The sequence below is a fragment of the Lagenorhynchus albirostris genome, chromosome 16 (genome assembly GCF_949774975.1).
Source record: "Lagenorhynchus albirostris chromosome 16, mLagAlb1.1, whole genome shotgun sequence".
NCBI classification, from domain to species: domain Eukaryota; kingdom Metazoa; phylum Chordata; class Mammalia; order Artiodactyla; family Delphinidae; genus Lagenorhynchus; species Lagenorhynchus albirostris.
Window position 1 is genome coordinate 24360737 of NC_083110.1, and position 19532 is coordinate 24380268.

The window sequence follows — 19532 nt, forward strand, 5'->3', positions numbered from 1 at the left end:
GAAAATAAACCCTAGATCTTGCCTTTAGTGCTCCATCCTAGGGGAAGAAGATGGAAGATGACTGCAGGAAGCTGAGAGGCAGTGTAAGGAAGAAAGAGAAAGGCCTAAGATGGTCAGAGTCTGAAAATCAGTGCACATTCTCACGTAACACTCCCTGTCTTAGAAACCCCAAACCTGCCAAGAGCTCTGCCCCCTCCGGTGAACAGCTAGAACTCACCAGGGCTTGCTGGAAGAGCTCTGGAAATGGACAAGCGCTCCCTGAGCCACCACATTCCCTACTTGCCCTGAATCAGGCGCTATGGTGAGGGCAAGAGTTCCCAGCTGGGCACACCCTGAAATGCATTTTCCCTCTTCTGTGGGTTTCCAGGCTAGCCCGCAGAAGCCTGATTCATCCACAACCGCAGTGAAACATAGAATTAATTCTGGCTATACCCTGGGTGAGCTAGGCCATTATGGCAACCAAACCACTACTTACAGCATTATTTTGTTGGGAAAATGTGTTCTGAGCTCCAAGCAACCAAATTATAAGTGGGACATAGGCACACCCAGTTTCAAACCCCAGTTTTAACACTTCCTAACCATGTGGTCCTGGGCAAGGCACCATCCTCCCCAGCCTTAGTTTCCTGCTTTGTAAAAGAATACCTCCTTTAGGAGGTTGGAGTGCTGACTGAATAGACCCCCATGAAAGTGCCCCATGGCCCTGGGCAGACGTCTCGCTCCTGCCTTTCACAGGAACTTTTGGAGGGAGACCTGGAGATATGACTCCAAACACAGTGCCTCTGAGGAGGGTTTACCCAGCTTGCATGGTGGCAGCATTACCACTGGACTCAGCCTCAGAGCAAGTGTTTCTGAGATAAATGAGCTGCTGTCTTAGAAATCACAGAACATTCTTCATCTTTGACCTTCTCCAGGCTTGTATTGGCTTCTCTGAGCCAAGAAACTTCTCCTGCCCCAACTCAGCTCCCTCTCTCCCAATCTCTCCATGAACAGCATTGTTCTGGTTTCCTTTGCTCCTGATCCTAGTCAGGGGCTTCGCCTCCAGAAGGGGCCAGAAGCCCTGGCCTTTCACCCAAGCCTGGAAGTGAGCCCACAAGAACAAGCAGGAGGAGGGCAGAGACCCAGGCGGCACCGCCGGGCCCTGCGAAAGGCAGACTCCCCCTGCCGCCTTTGGCTTTGGCCCCTCCTTGCTCTGTTTGTTTCCAAGCTGCAGCCAGAACGGTCTGTACCCAAAGGATGGTGAAACAGCCAAGGAATCCGTAGGGTCCTAAAGGTCGACCTCCTTCCTTTCCTTGCCCTTGTTCCCAAAAGTTAAGGTTTCCTGGTCTTGGGCTCCTTGTCCCCTACCCAGGGTCACAGGCACTGTGGAGGTCAGTCATCTTGAATGAGCCTCCCCTACACTGCCCTGTGCTTCCCACATTCCATTTCCACAGCCATCCTCACTTCTCCCCATTTGGAACCACAGAGCCTTCCCAGACCCTTCCCCCATCTGTCCAGGAGCTGCAGTACTTCTCACTGGGTCTCCACTGCTGCAGCCCCACCCCACCTCTTTATCCAACCCCCAACCCCACCCGCAATCCTGCAATAGCCAAAACACAAAAAGAGCTCATGGTAAAAATCCGATTTCCAGGGCTTCCTTGGTGGCGCAGTGGTTGAGAATCCGCCTGCCAATGCAGGGGACACGGGTTCGAGCCCTGGTCTGGGAAAATCCCACATGTCGCGGAGCAACTAAGCCCGTGCGCCACAACTACTGAGCCTGTACTCTGGAGCCCGCGAGCCACAACTACCGAGCTCAAGTGCTGCAACTACTGAAGCCCGCATGCCTAGAGCCCGTGCTCCACAGTAAGAGAAGCCACCGCAATGAGAAGCCCACGCACCATGACGAAGAGTAGCCCCCACTCGCCACAATTAGAGAAAGCCCATGCATAGCAACGAAGACCCAACACAGCCAAATAATAATAATAATAAATAAATAAAATTTATTTTTTAAAAAAATCCTATTTCCAGTGTTTCTACAAAGCAAAATAAAGGTAACCTTACTTTTTAACCTGAAAAAAAAAACAAACGATATAACGTGAAAAACTAAAAGCCTCTCCCACCCCTCCATCCCTCAGAGATAACCTCTGGGGGCAGTTTTTCCAGTATCCTTCTAGATGTTTTCTCTGCACATGTAAGTGTGTGTCTGCAGGGGAATGTCCTCTGTTTTTCTTTCAAAATGAGATTAGAGGTTACAAATTGTTCTGCAACTTGTTCTTTTTGCCCAACAACGTATCGGGCATTTTTCCAAAACTGACGTCACTCTTTTTAACACCCACATAATACTCCATGATTTGGATGTACTATAGTTTATTTAACTGTTATCCTGCCACAGACACTCAAGGTGTTTTTTGTTTTTTTTTTCAGTTTTCTCCCATCACTATCTAACTGGTTCCTGGCCTCAGGTCTCAAACCTCTGATCTGCCTCCCACACCACTGCTTGATTGCAACACCAAGTCTGACTATCATTCCCAGCTCAGCTGTTTTCCTTGCATTAGGGTTATTCACAAGGTGTCTTATCTCCCCTCCTAGGTCTTAAGCTCAGGACAGGGTGTTTGCCTTGGAGGTCCTGACACGGAACACTAGGCCTGTCAACTCCGCAGTTTTTGAGCCAATCTCAGTGCTGCCCTGGGGAAGTAGAAGGAGGTTCTCAGGCCACATGGATACTCATTTTCTTTTTCATATATATGTGTTGGGAACTCTGGGGACCTGGCTTTGTGCAGGGCACTGGAGCTCCGGGATGAAACAGATACAGACCTTGGCAAGCTTACAGTTTAATGGGAAAGACAGGCATTGTACATCCACACAGATAAATACATGGATAATTACATATGGGATGAATACTTTGAAAGGAAACAACAGAGGAGAAGGGATGGGGCCACTAGGAGAGAGGGCCAGTGAAGCCAGCAGACCATGGGATCTGGTTCCCATTCCAGGCCACTTCCCCTTTAATCTTCTCATCTGACAAGAAGGGAAATACCTCTTTCAGTTTTAACTTTCTGTGATAATAATACACACTATCAGAGTTCAGGGCAAGTAGAGTTCCCCACTGCCTGATAGGGGTCAAGGGAGACTTCTCACTGACATCACATTGGCCTTGAGTCACAGGCAAGCTCTACTGCCATTCGATTCCGGGCCGAATACTTGTTGAGCATATACCATATGTATCTAACATATAGAGGTTAGGGGTGTGTGTGTGTTGGGGGTAGTTGTGGTGGTGAGTGTTTAAAGATTTAAAATAGGTGACCTCTGAAGGAGTTTACAAATTGATGGAGCATCAGACCCAGGATAGGATAATTTCAATATACATCAAGTGAGAGGAGAGCAACACATCCACAGCTCTGGGAACTGAGCACTGGCTTCAAAGGCAAGCAGTTCTGGACTGGACTCCCTGGCCCTGCACTCCCCGGCCAGGGGACATGGAGCTTCCCAAGTGTGCTCAAAAGGGGCTCCTGGAGGGCCCTGAGCTGAGACAAGCTTGGAGTGTGAGTCAGAAGGAGCTAGAAGGGCATCTGGGAAAAGTAATCTGTGTGAAGATGGGAGCAAGCTGGAAGGGAAGACACTTGAGACCACAGAGGAAAAGCATCCCACGGGGCACAGGGCACCTGGGCGAAGTCAATTATACCAACCTGGAAAGAAAAATCCAAGCCAAAAAGAGCATTTTAAGGAGGGCAAGCAGCCCCCATTCTCCTCCCCAGGGGCCAAGGATTTCATGCCCTAGAGAGGGCACCAGATGGGAGGAGACAGAAATCTGCTGTCACCTCTGCCAGTCTCACCTCCATATCTATGTGTCTGTTTCTCTTTGGAGTGATTAAAAATACTGTAAATTATATGCTTACACTTTGTTGATGTTCTCTTTATGATCCACTGTACATGGCTGTATATATTTTGCACATCTACATACATATTACTGTGCAAAGTTGTATACACAAAGCCAGGCATACTGTACTTTATGGAAAATTTAAGAGCGTTTCAGAGGTAATTAGAACCATCTGTGATTTTCCCTCCTGGCTTTGGGAGGGAGGTGCAGCTAGAGATAGTCAAGGGCCAGCCCTGGGGGTTTGTGAGGCCAAGGTAAGGAGCCAGACTTGCTCTAAAGGCAGTGGGGAGCTATTAAAAGGTTTGAGAGGGAGGCCTTAGTGAAGCTGAACAAAAGTAAAATAGAAAGTTCCAGGCTCTCCTTGTTTCTACTTAAGATAACAGAGTTACTTCCACAATCAAAGCAGGAAATCCCAAACCAGTTCTGTCCACAATTCATCTCTGCCTCAGTTTCTCCATCTGTGAAGGGAAGCCCCACCTGCCATAGTGTGGGGCTGCAGGACCACAGGTCAACTTTGGCAAACAATGAGGCCCATTTAGGCCGGCCTGGGCAAAACCCAGGCACATTGTTGCCAAATCTGAATGTCATTCCTGGCCTCCAAGGCTAACAAGCTCTGGACGTGGTGCATCCAGGTTCGGATCCCATTCCTTGGGGAAAGAACTTGGTGAAGCTTCTGCAGGCCTATTGATGTCCTTCTTCCCTGGGCCAGAGACTCTTAAAACTTCCTGGGAGAATGAGGCAACACGCCTCATTGTGCAGCCCTCAGCAAATGCAGCAGCTGCACCGAGTGCTAAAGAAAAGCTCCCATAATAACTATGTGTGATAATAAAAAGATAAAGAGGCAAATAGGTATGTAGGTCAGCTCAAAAATAGCCACCCATCCATTTGGCCCGGGTAACCATTTGTGCCAAGTAGGTCTAAAGGGTTTTCTTCCTTCCCCTCCCAAGGTGATATTCCCTGCTTTTTTATAAGGCTGCCTTAAATAAAAGTCCCCGGGGGCTGCCTTAAATAAAAGTCCCCGGGGGCTGCCCGGGCAGTTCTGACCTGCAGCCCTATAGGAGCAGGCACTGCTCCCTGCACTCCCTCCACCAAACAAATCCTGGGGTCAGAGGGCACAAGGGCTCTGCCTCTCTGACGTGGGTTCTTGGGCCTAAGTCAGGGTGTAGGGTGGTGACTCACAGACACTCCCCCGCCCACCCCCATAAGGTTCTGCGTGCACCCAGGAGGCCTCCCCCACCCCAACAGAGACGGCTTTGTTAGCGGACCCGGCCCGAGGAGAGTTACTGCCTCAGGGTTGTGAGGGCCTCCTCAGCCTCTCCTCCCTCCCCTTCTCCCCGCTCTTCTGCCCTCCCCAGAAAGGCGCCAGCCGCTCGCCCTGCCCCCCACCCAGCAGCCCAACGACTAAAGCGCTGAGCTCAGCATCTCCCCAGCCTGGCGGCTTTCCTCTCGGACGGTGGGAGGAGTCTTCTTCCTCCCCGGAGTGGGCGGGGTCAATGCTAGCCCCGCCCTCCTCCCCTGTCTCACTTTCCCTCCTTCCCCCCCACCTCGTCCCCAAGACGCACGTTCTCCAAGTCACGTCCCCGCTCGTCCCAACACACACCAGGGGGTCCGTGGAGACAGACCCCCACCTCCCCAGTCAGCTGCTCAGCATCTGTCACCTCCCCTGCCCGGCTCCCCTGAAGGCGTACCTCGGCCGAGGGTGGGGGGCGGGAGGGGAGAGGAAAGGGAGCAGGGGGTCTTCCCTTCCCCCATCCCGGCTGGCCCCACTGCAGACCAGCCACAGCGAGGAAGTCAATTCAGCTCTTGTGTGCTCCTCTTCCCAGAGCAGAAGCTAGAAATCTAGATTTTTTTGTGTTTCTCTGCGTGTGATTTTTAAATACAAAAAGATTCAGCCGTAGCTTCTGGATTCCTACGCCAAAGTCTGTCCTTTGTGGGTTACAAACGTTACAGCTGGGGGCGGGGAGAGGCTCCTCTTTTGGCTCACCACTTCCCACATGGGCCCTCCTGAGCTCTCAGGGAGGATACCTGGAGGGAGGATGTGACAGAATCAGTGTCACTTCTGGGCTTGCGGTTGTCTAGCTGAAGGGGACCCCATGGCGACAGTGAGCTTTGCCATTGAGTCAGCACTGCTGGGCCCTGCTGAATTCTGCATGGGGAGGAAGAGCCTCATCAGATAAGATAAAGAGCCTAACCAGCAGAGAAAGTTTTCTGTCAATAGCTCCATATCGACTCCAGGTGTTCACTCCACCTGTCCTACACCACCGCTCCCCAACGTGTACTGCCCCCCTCCCCAGCCATACAGTCCCTTTGGCTCTCAACTAAGTGTCAGGGGCTTGGAATCAAGGAAATCAGCCTAGATCTAGAGTCACGGCTCCAGCCTGCTGACTGGCTATGTGACCTTAGGCAAGTCCCTGCACCTATCCGAACCTGTTTTCTTACCTGTACAATGGCACTGATGAGGCCTGTCTCATCTACGCTATGCAAATGCAAGCCTGGATTCAGGCTGTCCCCACTGTAGCAGCTTCTGATCATCCTTGTCATCCCTCCACCCCCGCCCCACCCCCACCTTGATGAACAAAGCTCATCCTGACCCTGCCTGCCCCGCTTTGATATATGGCAATTGGAAACCCTCAAAAAGCGAGAACACTGAAAGGGCTGGAACTGGGACGTCTGTTTCTACCTTCTCTGGCAGGCCTCCTCCAGATGGTCCACCACCCTATGGGCCGCCCTCCACCCCGGGAGTTTTAGAAAAGGAGCTCCATAGAACTGAAATCTTTTTTTCTTTGTTATGATCTTTGTGGAGTTGAATAGGCCCTTGAGATTCTCTAGTTCTGGGTTTTCAAAACTGGGGTATGAAAATCCCAACAGTGTCTGAAGCCACAGGATAAACGCAGTGTATCTTTTTTGTTAAAAAGGGTTTTTGGGGGGGCAGGGAAGATTAAGTAATTGAAGTATTGTCATTTTAAAGTTTGCTACCGAAATTACAAATTCCCATACACGGATAAAATATAAAATAGAATGCAAGATTGCATTATTTGTAATAAAAATAATAAAATAAAATAATAATTTGTAATGAAAATACTGGATTTCAAAGACACATTACGCTTCCTAGGCGCTGCTTCAGGCCACAGCTCGGAATCCTATTCATCTTTAGCAGCCAAATAGCCAAATAGCCTGAACTCAGGTCAGCTGACTCCTGTCCCCTCACAGGGCCTGGGCTTGCCTCGGAAAGCCAGTTAGCCTAGGCTTTGGGTACTAACTGGAGAGGGGTGTTACCTCAGCCTCCCTCCACTTCACTGTTTTCTTCCCTCATAAGAGTTCAGAAGCTAGGATGGAAGAGGGATTCTGAGAAGCTGGCCAAAAGCTGACCCCGCAGATGGGATTCCTTCCTGAGAGGCAGTCCAGTGTGTTAGTGAGAAAAGAGAGACAGTGCCCTGGAATCTGGATCCCTAGGACAACTCTGGCTGCGGAGGGAGCAGTGGAGGTCTGGCAGGCCGTCGTGCCTTTCACCACTGCAGGGGTAACCTGAGCTCCGGCAGGGTACTCAGGCTACCCTCCTAGCTCCACCTCTGTCATGGTGGTTTAACAAGCCAGCCCTTGGTGGGGTTCCTTCTGCCCTTTGCCCTGTCCCCAGAGGAAATGACTTCTTGTGAAACCTAGGAGCCCATTAGAACTGGCTGGCTGTGAGCGCACCATTACCACATGTGGGCCTAGTCTCCACAGCTGTGTGCCATCTCACCTGCCCCGAACCCACCCCCAACACACAGAGAGGCTGGGAAGCCAAGCCAGCGTTCCTTCCAAGGCCTACCTTTCTTCCTGACAGGTCAGTCTGCAGACGTCCCCACTAAAGATAAGCATCAGGACCGCCCAGAGAGCTTTGTACAAAAGGGACCCATCCAGACCTACGAAATCAGAATGGGGATTGGCGAGGTGGGTGTCAAGCTCCACAGGAGATTCTAATTACCAATCAGGCTAGAAAGCCGCTAGTTGATGGTAGGATTCCAGGACACTCACTCTGGGCCTCAATTTGCTTTTCTGTAGAATGGCATTATATTCATTCCTTCGGGTGTAAGTAGATAATATAATTCAAAAGCTTCTTTGAAAGGCTGCACAATACAATGTATTGTTAGTATATCCATTTCAAAAAGTAGCTTCACTTGCAAAAAGATTCCCCTCTGAATTTTTAACTCTCCCTCCAATATCACAGTCAAAATCCTGCTAAAGCCCTCAGCCGTCAACAGCTTTTCACAGCCTTCCTAGTAAACCAGGTGCACTTATAATCTTGCTATTCTGACCAAGTTGTTGTTTTTCAAGTAAAAAAGCCACAGGAGTCCTGGGAACACTTTTGCTGGCTTCATTGTCCCCACGTGCCACCACCACTCCACCCTCTCCCCACCACCCGGGCGCCTCCTGCCACCTCCACTCCCCTCAATGACATGTTTCCAAAGGGCTGTGGAGGCAACCCAAGCAGAGCCGCGCAGGCGTGCTGGCTGGCCTTCAGGGGTTCCCATCCTGAATTCTGGGGTTCCCAGAAACACACCCCCACCCCAAGATCTGGTTTAACTCCCCACACCCAACTGGGGCAACTTGCCAGACTGAGGTCCTGGGAACCGGTGCACAGGACAGAAACCGCCAGAACAGGGAGGGGCAGGTGGCCTGGAGTGTGTGCTCACTGACTTGAAATTGCAGGCTGCTGTGAGTCCTATGGGAAGAGAGCAGAGCCTGAGAAGGGGCAGAGCTTCTGCACAGGCATGGCTCTGGCCACAGAGACTGGGACATGGGGCATGGTTACCAACTTCAGAAGCCTGAGTCACTGGGGACATGACACTAGCCCACTCCTGCTGGGAGTTCAGCCATCTCCCCATCAGGGTCGTCTTGATACAGATTCCATGTTGCACACTGTGTCTATGTTAGGAGTGCTTTCCCCAGAAGACACATGTAAATGCAGACTCGAATGGTAATGGTGCTATCTGGAGTTGTGCAAAGGGGCAACCCTACTCCCACCAACAAGGGAATATAAACTTCAAAAGTATTTTGAATCCAAAAAAAAAAAGTATTTTGAGGAGAGTGACCGCTTGGTGAGTTCAGGGTCTCCTTTGGGATGATAAAGATGTTTTGGAATAGATAGAGGTGGTGGTTGTACAACACTGTGGATGTACTAAATGCCACTGACTTGTTCACTTAAAAAAGTTTAATTTTACATGTGAATTTCATCTCAATAAAAAAATTTTGAGTATTTTAAGGCACTTGAAGGGAAAGTACTAATTGCTTTAAAAGATTTCCCACAAGTCAGCCCTCTGCACAATGAACCTCTATCCCCAACTTCCTGGGGTTGCCGACTATACCCAAACTGGAAGAATTAGGTTGCCTTAGAAGCCCACTTCCTGACCTGAGCTGAGGAAGAAAGGAAATATTCAGATACATCCAACACTCTTAGCACTTGTGAGAAAGGGGGTAGAAAGGTAGCATGGAGTTCTTCTGAAGGCTCACCCCAAAGGCCACCCAGATCCTGAGAATCCAGGTGTAGGTCTGCAGTTCTGGGAAAATCCACCTTTTTGCTTTATCCATTCATTCATTTATTCATCCAAGGAATATTCACTGAGACTCTACTATGTGCTAGCCACTGGAAGTTAAGAAGAGTAGAACTGGACTTCCCTGCTGGTGCAGTGGTTAAGAATCCGCCTGCCAATGCAGGGGACACGGGTTCGAGCCCTGGTCCAGGAAGATCCCACATGCCGCGGAGCAACTAAGCCAGTGCGCCACAACTACTGAGCCTGCACTCTAGAGCCTGTGAGCCACAACTACTGAGCCCACGTGCCCCCGTGCCACAACTAATGAAGCCCGTGCGCCTAGAGCCCGTGCTCCGCAACAAGAGAAGCCACTGCAATGAGAAGCGCACCACAAAGAGTAGCCCCCTGCTCACCACAACTAGAGAAAGCCTGCGTGCAGCAACAAAGACCCAATGCAGCCAAAAATAAATAAATTTTAAAAAAAAAGAAGAGTAGAACTCACCCTCAGGAAGCTCATGGTCCGGTGAGAAGACTAAAGGGGAAACAGTTATTAACAGAGATGTGCATGGGGTGTGAGGATGACCTGAGGGGGGGCACCGAAGGCATGGTGTATTGGGTTGGGCACTGGGGAAGGCTTCCTGCAGGAAGGGATGCCACAGCTGGGTCTCCAGGGCTGCTGGCAGGAGCATGTCCAGGCAAGCCTGACCTGCAGCCAGCCTAAGCCTGAGGGGGAGAGAAGCAAATGCAGGGTTCATAGGATCTTTGAAGGATTTGAAGAGGCCTGGCTCAGAGGCTAGGAGATGGAGCTGCCCGCTCCTTGCAAGTACCACTTTTGGGACCCCCCCCATCCCATCTTCAATGCAGAGAGAGGTGTGTGAGATGGTAACCATGTCTTTCCAGCCCCAGCCATGTGGAAGGGATCCTGCCCTTCACCTCACAGGATGAACCAAGACCCTCCACCCTAGCTCCTCGGAGGGGCTAACAGTTAGGAAACTCCCCTTCTAGATCCAAAGGTTCTCCTGACAGACAATGGTATGGGGCTTTGCCCCCCTCCTTCATAGGGGTGAAGAGTTTCAGTCGGGAAGCCACTTAGCCCTCCACCCTCATCCCCCTGCAGCCAGGCCTCCTAGCAGGTGGTTGTTTACCCTATAGCCCACTCTCTCCTCTGGGAAAAACCTCCAGGGTTAAGACTGCCTGTCCTTTTCTGAAAATGATGAGACAACAACATTAATGGATTTCTTTTGAGAAGAAACAAAATTACCCAGTGGCCATGAACATAGCCCTTCCCCATTATAAAAAGCTGTTTTATTAGCAGAATGAGACAGTGAATGAAAAAAGCTGCTTAGCACGCTTCTTCCGTGATGGCTACTTATTGAATGAATGAATGATTCCTAGTAAACTGACCTTTCCAAAATGGCACTGGATTCTTTTGCTTCTGAAACCTCTATTTAAAAACCTCTATTTTTCTTAGATTAGTGTTCCACATTTTTCTGAATTTTTTTTTCATGCGGGGTCGGCGGAGAGAGAGAGAAGAAAAACACCCTAAGTTTATATCCTGCTGTCTCAGATGTCCCCAGCCCAGTCAGCCTGGGAGGAGAGAATGGTCTTGATGGATTAATTCCCTGATCTTCAGTCCGGACAGAAAGACACACCCATACAGGTCACCCCAACTCTTTCCTTCCCACCTCAGTAAAGGGTGATTTCAAGAGGATGTCATCTACCCTCAGTCCTCCAAGCACTTCACCTAATTGCCAAGACCTGGTGTCTTTAAGGTTCCCAGCAAGTGACTAGAGCTTGGAGGATAGGAAGAAAGGGCCAGTGTTCAGGCCTTGAAAGCCCCAGCAGCTAACAGACTATTCTATTCTGCAGCAGTCTTTAAGATATCTCCCAATCTGAGTCGTCTAATTTATTTTTTATCCATAAATTTGTCTGCAGAGATGGTTCTCCCATCTGGAAAAAGGGGATGGGGTGCAGGGCTTGATTCTGGTCGTTCACAGTTCTAAGTCTTGGTTTGCCCAGAAGGCCCACGGGCCAGCCTCTTTCTTTTTTTTAATGGGAGGGGGTGTGGATGGCAGCGGCCGGACTCTTCCGGCGGCAAGTATCTTCTGTCACGCGCAAGTCTGCCCCGAGGAGACGCCCGCCAGTCTGATCTGGTTAGGCTCTGGCCCTCCCAGGGACGGGAGCGGCTGATGTAAGTTTGGTTCTCTCTTCCATCAGGATCCTGTGACCCAGATTGATATATCTTTAAATAAATAAAGGTCGAATCCGTCCGATTCCCTTCCCACCTTCAGCAATCTCTGTCAGTCTTCGAGCACCGCCGTCGGGTCACATTTTCTGTGGCCCCTCCTGAATGACGAAACAGGGGATAGCGATTTCACTCCGGGGCTTTTCCGGAGATCTAGGTCTTCGGTCCTGATGCAACTCTCCGGCTCTTTTACACAAAGCGTTTTGGCCAAGAGGGGCGCTAGGACCCGGCGGACGCCCGGGGCCTCTCGGCCGCAGCGGGCGGGAGAGGCACAGCCGCACCTCTGTCCGTCCTTAGGGCCGGCGGGTGGGTCAGTGTGTCCCTCTGATATGGCTCCCAGCTCCAGAACCAAGCGCTAGGAACCGGGGCCCATCAATAGTCTTTTAACCACGTTTCCCAAAGCCCCTCCTTGGAGGCAGCTGGAGGCTGGGAGCGGACCCCACCCCCCCAATTAATCCATCCCCTGGGGCTGTAGAGTAACAAGCGGGCGGGCAGGTGGGGCCGCCAGGAAGAGGGAGCACGGTGCCCGGAGCTGCCCAGTCTTTGGACCCCACCCCCATAACCCGACCCTTCGTAAGGAAGGGTTAGCGTGGGGTACGTGCGCGAGGGCCGGTGGATTAACGTCTGCTCCCCGCGCCGCCGTCCCACTGGCATCCACTTGTGCGCCCAATTGTGCCCAGAGCTCGCAGGCTCTCAGATGCTGGGGGCAACCGTCTTCCCTGCTTGTTGCCCCCCTCAAGTTCCCCTGCCTCTTCCCCCGCGCGGCCGCGGCCTACCCCCTCCCCCAGCAATACGACCCTATAATAAACAAGTCTTTCCTAGATCCTCCCCTGCCGCGACCGCCCTCAGGGACCTTGGCAGCTGCAGCCGCCGCGGATCCCTTTCCAGAAAGGGGGCGTGGCCGAGGCTCGCGGGTTTGGCCGGGTGCTTTCTGGGGCCCAAGGGGGGCGGGGCCAGGCGGCTGTCACCGGGCAGGAGAGAACGTTGCGAACGTGCGCCCAGAGCCCATTGGTCGAGGTGGGCCACACTCCCGGGTCTGGATTGGGCCGCGGCGCGGAAGGGGTGTGGCCTCTCCCCACTAGTCCTTATAGGTCTCTCTGCGCTGGTACTAGGGACCGCGGCAGGCCGAGGGGGAGGTGCGGGTGGGGAGAAGGGACAGGTCCGGGCAGAGCTCGGGGGTTGGCACCAGTTCGCGCACGCACTTGTCCCAGTTCTAGCTGACCGCAGTAGCTGGTGAGTGTCCCTTCTCTGTGTGCTGGTCGCTGCGCGGAGAGGCCTCAGCCGTGGGGATCCTAGCGCTCTCAGTCTGGAGCAGCCCCCAGACTGACGCCGGGCCCGCGCCGCTCTTGTCTTACAGCGTCTTCTGCGCTCCAGTACCCTGAGCTCATCTGCAAACGTCCTGGCGTCCGTCCTCACCATGCCTAGCCTTTGGGATCGCTTCTCGTCGTCCTCTTCGTCCTCGTCCTTGTCCCGAACTCCCACCCCAGATCAGCCGCCACGCTCAGCCTGGGGGTCGGCGGCCCGAGAAGAGGCACTCGGCCGCTGCGCGAGCCTGGAGAGCTCGGACTGCGAGTCCCTGGACAGCAGCAACAGTGGCTTTGGGCCGGAGGAAGGTAAGCCGTGGGCGGGAGCCGGACGCGAATAGAGGGGCCGGGGAGGTGAGAAAGCACCGCGCTGGAAGGAGTCAAAGCCACTTTGGCTTCCTATCCCATCAGAATCCGGATTGTGGAAGGAGGCGGGCAGAGGAGGGGCATTGAAGTATAGGGTACGAGAGTGGGGCGGAAACTGAGGCATAGAGTGGGAAGGAGTGCTGCTTTCTTAGCGAAACAGCACCTCCCCGTTCAGAGCTGTTCTAACTGCCTCCCCTACGTGCTTTCCCTTGCAGACTCTTCTTACCTGGATGGGGTGTCCCTGCCCGACTTCGAGCTGCTCAGCGATCCCGAGGATGAGCACCTGTGTGCCAACCTGATGCAGCTGCTGCAGGAGAGCCTGGCCCAGGCACGGCTGGGCTCGCGGCGCCCTGCACGCCTGCTGATGCCCAGCCAGCTGGTGAGCCAGGTGGGCAAAGAACTACTGCGCCTGGCCTACAGCGAGCCGTGCGGGCTGCGGGGGGCGCTGCTAGACGTCTGCGTAGAGCAGGGCAAGAGCTGCCACAGCGTGGGTCAACTGGCTCTCGACCCCAGCCTTGTGCCCACCTTCCAGCTGACCCTCGTGCTGCGCCTGGACTCACGCCTCTGGCCCAAGATCCAGGGGTTGTTTAGCTCCGCCAACTCTCCCTTCGTCCCCGGCTTCAGCCAGTCCCTGACGCTGAGCACAGGCTTCCGAGTAATCAAAAAGAAGCTGTACAGCTCAGAGCAGCTGCTCATTGAGGAGTGTTGAACTTGGGTCTGGGGGGCCGATACTGACCCCATGACAGAGACAGTTGAACTTTTGGGGTGGACATTGGCAGGCAGAAGCTGAGGGACTGCTGCCTGTCGTTAGAAAACTGACAACAGCCACCTGTGGGGAGGAAGGTCAAGGTGAGGGGAACACGGTGTTTCCCTAGGAAGCTCACTGAGGTGTGGACAGGTGGCTCCCACTTGGGCTCACACGCTGCCCCTCAGTACTGTAGCATGAAACAAAGGCTTAGGGGCCAACCAGGCTTCTGGCTGGATGTGTATGTAGCATGTACCTTATTATTTTTATTGTTACTGACAGTTAAGACAACAGTGGTGTGACAGAGCCATGAAAGCAGCTGGGCTGCACTGGCATCTGCAAGGGATGTGTGCTCACAGTAGCCGGCTCTGGTGGGGGGGGGGTCATCGAGGTGGTTTGTGTGTATCATGGTCTGAAGGGACCAAATGTTTGTTCTTTGTTGTTTTTGTATCTTTTTTTTTTTTGATTGGAGCTTCACTACTGACCTGTTCTAGGCAGCTATCTTACAGACGCATGAATGTAAGAGGAGAAAGGGGTGGGTGTTGGGATCACTTGGGGATCTTTGACACTTGAAGAAAAAATACACCTGGGAGCTGCGTGTGGCCCATCCCCGGATGTGTAGTGAAGGGTTGAACTGTGAGGGGATGGGGCTGATTGGGGTGGGGGCTGGAACCCCTCCCCCAGAGGAGTACCATCTGGGTCTTCCATCTAGAACTGTTTACATGAAGATACTCGCTGTTCATGAATACACTTGATGTTCAAGTATTAAGACCTATGCAATATTTTTTACTTTTCTAATAAAAAAAATCATGTTTGTTAAAACGGTTGCCTCTCATCAGTGCCATGAAATAAAAGGGAGGGGGATGGGTGCTGGAAAAGGTGGGTTTCATCACACTCTGGTGCAGCTGTGTGTTTCTCTGTCCCTTTCTGGGGCTGCCTGCCAGCTTGGTCATGGAGGTATGTAGACTGAGTGCCATCTGTGTCAAAAACGCAGGCTCCCTTGGCTCTGCTGGCTGAGGCTACCAAGGGAAAGCACTGGAAAGCCCTGGAAGATAGGGAGTGAGTCAGACCTCTCAGAGCCACAGTCTCAGTAGAAAGAGCTCACCTGGCTGCCCTGGGTTAGAAGGGCCTGGTACAAAGGACTCCTGAGCCCAAGGTCCTTCCAGGCACTTAAAGGACGGCAAGAGGCTTTTTTCCTTGTGAAAAAAGGCACAGTTCTATTTGTTCTGCAGTGAAAATCACACATTTTATCTCTGGATATGAAAAGGCTAGGGAGCAGGAGCATTAAGAAACGGAGTTTGAAAAAGACTTAACTTGGTTCAAGCCTCTGACTAGACACAGAACCTAGGGCTCGGAGAGGGGCATGACCTCCAGGCAGGAGCAAAACACACAACATATGTAGGAGGTGTGGTGAGGGCTTCAAGAGCCCGGAGACTACAGGCCTGTCTTCATGAATGTTCTCGGTGACCTGGACTCATCACACTCTCTGGGCCCCAATTTCATTATCGGTGAAATTGGGATGGGGCCAGATGAAGGCCAAGGCCCTTCCCACTCCTCCCTCCCAGTGACTCTCGGCCAGTCCTCCCACACCAGCCTCTGGAGAGTTGTTATCTCCCTTGTTTCTCTTCCTGGTCTCAGACAGGCCTTGTTTGCCCAACTGTAAAACAGTAGTTCTTCTACTTGATTGTATACTCAAATCTCTTGGGGCCTGAATTAAACACATATCTCCCTGCCTTGGAGGAGATTCTGACCACATGTGTCCGGGGCAGGGCCCCAGGAATCTGCATTTTCATCCAGGATCCTGACACAGGGTCTTGAACTTTGGGATGGTTTAGAAGACTCGCATCTCTTTGGTAGAGATGACTTGTTCTCCAAAATGAATGAACTGTTTAGAACTAGATTTGAAAATGGTGGTAACAAGGAAGAGGGTGCCCAGAGTAGTTTTAAGAGCCCTTACTTCTTAGCACATCCTCCTAATAGCTACCCTGGGAGGGGTGGGTAGGGCGGGGGTTAGTGAAGTTTTACAGATTAGTAAACAGAGGCCCAAGCCCTTGAATGATGGTCTTCTTCTGACCATGGCTGACCTTGCCCGCTCTCAGCCCCTCAGGGTGGAGGTGAGGGTGAAGCAGGCTCAGCACTTGGGTGGTACCTGGGGGCAGTTTCCCAGGAATTGAGATCAGGGCCAATGCTCATGGCTGTGCTTCCCTGACCCCCAAAGAGGAAAACAAAAAGCCGTGTCTGGCTCCAGAACAGAGTCTCATTGGTGTTTGGAGGCAAGAGCTAGATGGGGAGGTAAGCATTAACCCTCTCCTAGACCGGGAAGCAGCAGGCACCCTCAGCTCCTTCTCTTAATAATTTTTCTTTGTCTTTAATTTTTGTCAATTTGATTCCTATGTGTCTGGGTGTGTTTCCCCTTGGGTTTATCCTGCCTGGGACTCTTTGTGCTTTCTGGACTTGGGTGGCTATTTCCTTTCCCATGTTAGGGAAGTTTTTGACTATAATGTCTTCAAACATTTTCTCAGGTCCTTTCTCTCTCTCCTCCTTCTGGGACCCCTATAATGTGAATGTTGGTGCATTTAATGTTGTCCCAGAGGTCTCTTAGGCTGTCTTCATTTCTTTTCATTCTTTTTTCTTTATTCTGTCCCACGGCAGTGAATTCCACCATTCTGTCTTCCAGGTCACTTATCCGTTCTTCTGCCTCAGTTATTCTGCTATTGATTCCTTCTAGTCTATTTTTCATTTCAGTTCTTGTACTGTTCATCTCTGTTTGTTCTTTAATTCTTCTAGGTCTTTGTTAAACATTTCTTGCATCTTCTCGATCCTCCATTCTTTTTCCGAGGTCCTGGATCATCTTCACTATCATTATTCTGAATTCTTTTTCTGGAAGGTTGCCTATCTCCACTTCATTTAGTTGTTTTTCTGGTGTTTTATCTTGTTCCTTCAACTGGGGCATTGTCCTCTGCCTTTTCATTTTGTCTGTTTTTCTGTGATTGTGGTTTTCGTTCCATGGGCTGCAGAACTGTAGTTTTTCTTGCTTCTGCTCCTAAGTTCCTTCTCTTGGATGGTCAGATCGAGGCTGGAGGAAAACTTGGGCTCCCACGAAGTCTCAGCTAAGATGCCCTTTTCTGAGGCCAGACTGCCTTTCCTCATTCTCACAGGGCTTGAAAATACCCCCAAATAGGACAGAAAGACCTAGAAAATCCCCCCAAATAGGACAGAAAGAGCCCCACGTTAGGGCTCTTAGGTCTCCTAAGATGTGGCAGGGAGCTTTGTCCTAGGTATTGGGCTTTTGAAGAGAAGATGGAACAGGCTCCCTTGTTGCTAAGACTGAAAGTTAATAAAGCATATGAGACTTCCACATAAAATCCAATTTTGGAAAATGCTTTCAGAAATCGTTCTATTTAGCCTATAAAATTTGTATTGATTCCCTCCCTTTGTATAGGATTCCCTCCCTCCCTTAGTTCTATTTCCCACCCCAACAGAATACTACTGGAGAACCTACCATAGCTCCCTATTATCAGATTCCACTGCCTGCCTTTGAAGACGTTTGGTATCAGGCCCTATTCACCCTACCCAGGCTGACAGCCTCTACCACTCCCCTGGCCTGCCCCCTCCTCTAGCCCCAGACTCTGCTTATTCCAGTACCCTCCACCAGGGATGTGATCCCCCTCTTCTGCCTGAAAACCCTTCGCTTCCTTTAAGGCCCAGAGCAAGTTCCAGCCCTTTTATGACTCCCCTCTCCCTCGCCCAGCCTCATCCTTCACAATTGCAGTGTAGAAAATTCAGCAGTTTTCCAATCTCATTGCATGCACTTGTTTGGTATCCCACTCCTGGGTTCCCTTCAAGCCTGGCTGTCAGACTGATCATCTCCCTCTCCCTGGGCTCAGACAACACAAGATTCCCCCACCAGCCTCAGACTCTAGGCTAAGGAGAGAGGAGGGCAGGGTACAAACACTTCATTGTTTTACTCTGCCTGCCACCTAGTTTAGAGGAATATAGAGGTCCTAGAACGGAAGTGGTATCTTAATGCGTAAGACCACCATGCAGTAGAGTTAGTGAAATCTGGATTCAAATCCCGGCTCAGACATTTCTTAGCCGATGACCTTGAGCAAGTCACCTTCAGTTTCTCTTCTGTAAAATGGGGATAATAGTGAGGAAATGATGTATTCAATATATAAAGGTATAACTGGAGTTCACCACTGGCAGAGGAAGCCAGTGGCTGGGCAAGAGATGGGGGGCCTGGGCTGCGGTGGAACAGGCACCCTGTGATAGGGACCACCTTTGACTGCCTCACCTCTGGTCCGCCTTTCCTCTAACGTTCAAAAGTCATCATCTTGACAACAGTCACGTCAATATGTAACCTTAATAAATTCTGGTAAAAAACGTCACTGTGAGCTAATGTGCTCAGACTGCTTCACTTCTAAGTGGTATTTTTCTAAGCCCAGTGTATATTAAGCACCCTAGATAAGGTTCCTTTAATTCTACCTCATGTTTCAGAAGGAAATTTGAAGGCTCAGAGTGGCTCAGTGAGCAGGGCTGCAGGGCTAAGATGGGAAGTGTGGTCTCCTACCTCCTGGGCCTTTCACTCAATCCACTGAGCTCTCCTGGTTCCTCAGTTAAGGTGTCCTGGTCAGCCTCACCCTGCTTTCACTGCTGGAGGTGGCCAATGCTGCTGGGGCAGCCCAGTGGAAGGCTGCGAAAACATGAGGAACAGAAACCAGTCCTAAGTAATAGATTATTACAGGACTCTGTAATTATCCTGAAAAGGGGGCTCTTTATGAAGGAATCACAAATTAGAAAACAGTCCATTAAACCCAGACACGTCCACGCATGGGCCCAGCTGGGGAGTCTCCATCTCAGTCCCAACAATGGGCAGCTGCATGGAAACATCTGTGGCCATGTGGTACTGATGGCTCTGAGGGCAGACACTGATAGACTGTCACTTGATTACTGCATTCATTCATTCAACCTATATATAATTAAATGGGTCCATGGAGCTGCTAGAGAAAGCCAAAGTAAGTGGGAACCCATAAGAAGCTGATGTCAAAATCAAAATTCTCTCTCTTTCTCTTTCACACATGCTCCCACATAATCACACACATACATTTACAAGCAAAACTGTGGGGCATAAGAAAAAAGAGGAAATGGGCACACATTCAATTTTCCCTATCCCTAACTTCCCAGGGAAAAAAAAATCTAACAGTATAGAAGGATTTTTAAAATTTTATTTTATTTAGTTTTGGCTGCATCGGGTCTTAGTTGCAGCACGCAGGATCTTCGTTGAGGCATGTGGGATCTTTCGTTGTGGTGTGTGGGCTCCTCTCTAGTTGTGATGTGCAGGTTTTCTCTTCTCTAGTTGTGGCACACAGGCTCCAGGGCACCTGGGCTCTGTAGTTGTGGTGCGCGGGTTCCAGAGTGCGTGGGCTCTGTAGTTTGCGGCTGGCGGGCTCTAGTTGAGGTGCACAAGCTCAGTAGTTGTGGCACGTGGGCTTAGTTGCCCGGCGGCACG

General features: G+C 51.2%; 1 protein-coding gene across 1 annotated transcript; it reads left to right on the forward strand.

Moving 5' to 3' along the window:
• The first annotated feature begins 11931 nt into the window (after positions 1 to 11931).
• On the forward strand, positions 11932 to 14845 carry DDIT4 (DNA damage inducible transcript 4). The gene is made up of 3 exons (XM_060126782.1): positions 11932 to 12841; positions 12966 to 13221; positions 13494 to 14845. Exons 2-3 carry the CDS (start codon positions 13026 to 13028, stop codon positions 13985 to 13987), a joined length of 690 nt encoding a protein of 229 aa, XP_059982765.1. The 5' UTR covers positions 11932 to 12841; positions 12966 to 13025; the 3' UTR covers positions 13988 to 14845.
• Positions 14846 to 19532: the final 4687 nt, after the last annotated feature.